The 5,424-nt window shown below is 31.3% G+C and overlaps 1 protein-coding gene across 4 annotated transcripts; it reads right to left on the reverse strand.

Annotated features, from left to right (window-relative positions):
• Positions 1 to 1,523: 1,523 nt before the first annotated feature.
• LOC107931276 (methylsterol monooxygenase 1-1) lies at positions 1,524 to 4,323 on the reverse strand. Of its 4 annotated transcripts, XM_016863123.2 has the most exons (6): positions 3,617 to 4,323; positions 3,182 to 3,504; positions 2,919 to 3,066; positions 2,804 to 2,836; positions 2,472 to 2,594; positions 1,524 to 2,101 (listed from the first exon to the last, which is right to left on the reverse strand). In XM_016863123.2, exons 1-5 carry the CDS (start codon positions 3,944 to 3,946, stop codon positions 2,514 to 2,516), a joined length of 915 nt encoding a protein of 304 aa, XP_016718612.1. In that variant the 5' UTR covers positions 3,947 to 4,323; the 3' UTR covers positions 1,524 to 2,101; positions 2,472 to 2,513. The 4 variants fall into 4 exon arrangements, with proteins under 4 accessions (XP_016718612.1, XP_040954549.1, XP_016718611.1 ...); XM_041098615.1 differs by lacking the exon at positions 2,804 to 2,836; XM_016863122.2 differs by lacking the exon at positions 1,524 to 2,101 and having other exon boundaries at positions 2,147 to 2,594.
• Between the last annotated feature and the right edge of the window lie 1,101 nt (positions 4,324 to 5,424).

Here is a 5,424-nt window from a genome sequence, read left to right on the forward strand (position 1 = left end):
GGTTTTTTTAATAATTATATAGATTGATATAATTTTAAAATAGATTCTCAATTTTTTGTGAAAAATTTAATGATGAAATTGAAAAAAAAAATGTGAAGTATCCTTTGAAAAAGAATCTAACTTTCAACTGAATTCAACAAAGAAAAAATCTGGAAAGCTTTTGATCTAAAACAGTAAGGATTTTGGAAGGAAACTTATGTTTAGCAATGCTACCATAGTCCAAATGTGAAGCTGGTAAAATTGATTAAAAATGGGCCCATCAACCCAACCACAAGGTTTGAGAAAAGCTGGCTATTTCCTTCCCCTCTATTAATATTTTAAACATCTTGCTATTAATATTTTTAAATTTGTTAGCGTGACATTTTAAAATAAGAAAAATACTCAAAATTACAAATATTTGAAAAGCACATATTTTAACCAAAATTTTATTATAGCTACTGAGTTTCAAGTATAACAAAAAATAAATTGTATCTATAATTATAAATTACATATATTTAATATTTAAACTATGATTGGGGCATAAAATCAAAAATGAAATTATATTAGGAATTTAGTTTTTGTAATTTATAATTATAGATACAATTTATTTTTAGGATCAATGTTTTTAATACGTAAATACATATAAATTCGGATTAAAAAAAAAGGAAAACCCATGCTGACAGTTGTGAAATGTTGATTAGAAACGTTACAAACATTTTTTTTTTAAATTGAAATACTTTCACTTGTAGCAACCATAAACAACTATTCATGAAAAATTAAATTTCAAATTTATTATCTCGAAATCCAATTTTACAAAATATTTTATCATGATAAAGTCTTTCGATGGGATTTAATTTTTAACATTATTTGGTCTCTATATTTGTATAATGTTATTAATTAGTTCAAATAGTGACGTGAATATATATAATTTGAAAATAGATTTTTAAATCCAAAAAGTAGATAAATTAAATTCTTAAAAATAAAAATAGAATGATTAAATTCTAAATACACAAAATGCAGATACTTAGAATCACGATTGTTGGAACCAATCGTAGTATCGATTCGAAGAGAGGTATCAAATCAGTTGATCCACACATCGATACAGACTGGTTGATCCAGGTTAAGAGATTGATTGAATTGGTCTTTTAAATATTTTTTATTTCAATGATTTCTTTAATTCATCCGTATGAATCAATGACCGGACCAGTTCAACAACTAATTTAGTTTTGAAAATTGTGTTTAGAGTATATTTTAATTTTCAAATTGCTCTTCTATAATTTAACACAAACAAATAATCATAGCGTGAATGTATCATAGTTGTAGAAGTTAAAATTTTGTCCGTTTAATAACAAATTACGTTGGGGTAACTTTTACTCTATTTCTTAAAAAAAAAAAGAGTACAGTTTTAAATCATAAATCATTATCATTTAGAATGAATAACAACTAAAATGGATCAACGCTATTCATAACGTGAATGTGGCAGTTAGTTATTCATGAAATTAAAATTAGAAATAGATAATAGTAAACTGAAGAACAAATAGTTATCATGGGCCAATTCTGCCCAAAATGTAAAAGGGATTTAGGTTGTGAACGAAACAATTCAGCATTTTAAAAAAGGGACAGCACGCCCACCGTGGGTTAAGAGCCTTGCGCTCTACCGACTGAGCTAGACGGGCCTGGTTGTAAATTGTTCTCTCTTTATTGTAAATAACTGTACAAAATTAGTATGACAAATAAAATTGCAGCCCACCGTACGACCACAAAGTTAAGAACCTTGCGCTCTACCGACTGAGCTAGACAGACTTGTTTGTAAAAATGACATGCATTCATTTGTAGCAACTAAGATTAATTCTTTGTCAAATCAACAGAACCAGCTGCGCCATCGAGATTATATCAGTGGAGATCTCTTAAAAAAAGGGCCTTGGGCTGGATTGCTTAAAACTAAAGACCAGGAAATTAGTTCTTCTTGACTCTGCATTTTAATCTCAAAACACAGTTTATATGCAGTTGCACAATTCAGCATTAGTGACAAACAGAAATGAACCAGTGATGGGATCATCGCTGAAATGGAACTACCCCCACCCCCAAGGCTCACTGTTTACTCACTTCTACAAAGCGACACCTGCAACGATGGATTTTCGAATCAATGAAACAAGAAAGAACCTACTTTGCCTGTCAACACCAAGTTCCATTTCAAACTCATATCAAATGTGAATGAAGAGTTCACATGCAAAGTTTACTTACTCTGTTCCTTGATATGAGAGGATACAAGATATCAACGCTTGCAGATTCTATAGCTCACTATTAAACTTATTGTGGGACAAACACATCATGCTTCTCATCCATAGTTTCTTAAGCTTAAACAAAAGGTTATAAACACAGGGCAGAAATCAAGCCTAACTAGTAATAGATGATATCTCCCTCGAACTATATAAGATCACATAAAAAGGTTTGTCATGCTTGAAAATCGGGTTTCCATTAGATGTACACACCATTAGAGAGGTTGCTCGAGAGACTTGACTCGATTGACATTGCTATTCTGATTTAAGATCTTGAGTAAAAGCATAGTATGAGCCTCCATTCTGTGTACCATAAATTCTTGATTGCACTTTCAACTGATTCACATCAGGAAAATGAATTAATTTACAGAAGCAAAACGAACATAAGTCAAGCTAGAAAACATGATATGTAATTGCTATACGATAACTAATGAACATAATGCAAGTCCATGAGTTCATAGCCTTTTGTCTTAGTTTCTTAGTGAAGCATATAATAACCATGGCCATAAAGTGAAAGATGCACAACAAAAGATGAAGCAGCTTACCTTCCTTAGGACCTTCTTATGGTAGCGGTAGCCCTCACCATTATAGTACAGAAATTATCAGCTGATAGTGTTAAAATCAAATTTAAGAAAAGAGTAATCTCACATTGTTAATTACCTTGTCAGTGCCATAGATATAATCGCAATAAGTAAACACCGAAGCAAAATTGCTCTGGCTTTGTTGTCCAACATAATGGTGGTAATCATGGTAATCTGCACCACCGTAAAATGGGATATATTTTGTGGGAGTCCAGGGGAAATAATATCTGCATTATTCAACTCATACTATAAACTGTGACTTATGCAGCGGAAAGCACTTAAAGACAAAAGCTACCACTTTCAAGCAGGCAGTTCAGAGATATAATAAAAGAAATGGCATACCCACTGTGTGTCCCTATAGCTTCAATTTGCCTTAAAGCAATCCACAACCAAAAGGTGATCATATGCCCTGGAACAATAGCTGGTCCAAGAAAAGTTGGAATCCCAAGGATCAAAACTTCAAGCCAATGTGCGTAGGGTGCAGCAAACCCAATGGGAGCAGAGTATACATGGTGAACCCGGTGAATATTCTCATACCCCCATTTCCCATGCAGGAACCTGTGAATCCAGTAATTGGTGTAATCTTCTATCATGAAATATACCGTCAATTGTGCCAGTATCTCCCACATTGATGGCAATGGCAACCCTGTTCGAATCCCAACCATCTGTCAAACAAAACACATGCACTTTTAGATAAACCTATTACATGATTCAGCAAAACCAAATCCAATTTCCCAGAAAACTAATCAACAACATCAAAATATCAATGATTTTGACCTTAATTGAAGGACAAGATGATAACTGCAAAGGACCCACAAGAAGAACAAACATCCGCATAACATCTTTATAACACCTGAACATCTCAGATAAGGACGTCTTAACTTTGGGCTGAATCTTGTACTTAAGGAAACCCAGAGATCTCATCGTCTCAAAGAAAACAAGCGGCAAAGGCACAAAAGTAAATATGAGGAATAAAAACAAAATGTTGTGGCAGTAAAGATAGAAATCTGATTTTTGAGCCGAGTAATTAAACCATAGTGTCTCGGCCACCGTCAAGTTCCGTCCGAGGAATGTAGTAGCCTCCTCGATTGTATTAAAGGGTAACATCTTCAGTGTTGCCTCGGCGGTATCGGTGAGTGTGGCGGAAGTCAGTGCTGGTAGATTGATTGCAATCAAGAGCTGCAAGCGAGAATTTAAATGAAGAAATTGAGAGTGTAATGTTACGTGTATCAATCAAATAGTGGTAATATTATATATATATATATGCTGGGAGTTGTTAGATCGTCGTCGTTTCCTGTTTGTCTGCATGGGGACTTGGGAAGTAGGGATCTAGTTAGTGGTTCCAAAGCTAGAAAGGTCTTTCGACGCTGTCCAAAGGCTAATAATGTTCATCTTCTTCAGTGGAATACTGTCGAAATTTTTAGCTCCATCAATGGCGAATGGCGGTGATAAGGTAAGTACATATATGACGAAGAAAAACAGTAAATAAGTTACTTACAAAGAAGTTTAATGATAGCAGTACTTGTGAAATCTAATTTAAGGTTTCTATAATTAATAAAATTTTAAATTAAAATTGTTACTATAAAATTTTGATTTAATTCTTTACAAAAATTTGAGTTCACCACCAACAAAAGTAGGGTTTTTTACAAAAATATTATCAAAAAATAAAAAATAACCAAAATGTTATAACTTTTTTTTATTTACCAAAAATATATATATTTTATTTACCAAAATATATAAAAAAAAACCTGAAAAAAGGCTGCCGGATGTGACGGGACACTGGTCACGCCAATGGCATTGGCGGCACCAATGTATAATAGGGGGGTCAGTGGTGGGGGGCAGAAGGAGAGGGAAAGAAAGAAAGAAAGAAAGGAGAGGAAAGAAAAGGAAAGGAGAAGAGAAAAAAAAGAAAGAAAGAAGAAGAAAAGGAAAGGAGAAGAAAAAAGAAAGAAAGAAGGAAAGAAAAGGAAAGGAGAAGAGAAAAAAAAAAAAAGAAGGAAGGAAGGAAAAAAAGGTAATTTTTTTTATAAATTAATTTTTTTTGTAATATTTGTGTGTTTAAAATTTATGTTATGTACATTATACTTATTTTATTATTTTATTTAGCATATATATTTTATGAAATATATTTAGAATGAAAAAAATTAATGGTATGTACATTGTTTAGGGATTTTTTTATCAAAATTAACTTAGGAAATTGAAATTAAAATTTTAGGAAAATAGCATTAAAAGTAAGATGACAAAGAAATATGTTTAAGAAAACATAAAATACGAAAAGAAAAACGATAATTGTATATTTATCGAAAATAATAAAATGCGAAAAAAATGTGAAAAATTTACACATAATAAATTTCAAACATAATAAATTGAAATAATGTAAAATTATAAAATTAAAAATTAAGATATTTTTTAAAATAATAAAATGCGGATAAAAAATACGAACAAATGGCCGAAGTAAGAGTGTATTAGTAAATTTTTTAAAAAAATTCAGAAATAATTTATACAAATAATTGAAACAAAATGTACTGAAATAATATAAAATAATAAAATACGAAAATAATATTTTTTATTGAAAGTAATAAAAA

The sequence above is a fragment of the Gossypium hirsutum genome, chromosome D08 (genome assembly GCF_007990345.1).
Source record: "Gossypium hirsutum isolate 1008001.06 chromosome D08, Gossypium_hirsutum_v2.1, whole genome shotgun sequence".
Lineage (NCBI taxonomy): Eukaryota > Viridiplantae > Streptophyta > Magnoliopsida > Malvales > Malvaceae > Gossypium > Gossypium hirsutum.

What these genes read in the sequence shown, in the direction of transcription:
- LOC107931276 (XM_016863123.2), bottom strand. Translation starts at nt 3,946, where the DNA reads ATGTTACCCTTTAATACAATCGAGGAGGCTACTACATTCCTCGGACGG. An exon ending in ATATCTATGGCACTGACAAG is followed by an intron (nt 2,837 to 2,918) that starts GTAATTAACAAT and finishes TATAATGGTGAG; the next exon opens with GGCTACCGCTACCATAAGAA. An exon ending in ATAAGAAGGTCCTAAGGAAG is followed by an intron (nt 2,595 to 2,803) that starts GTAAGCTGCTTC and finishes GATGTGAATCAG; the next exon opens with TTGAAAGTGCAATCAAGAAT.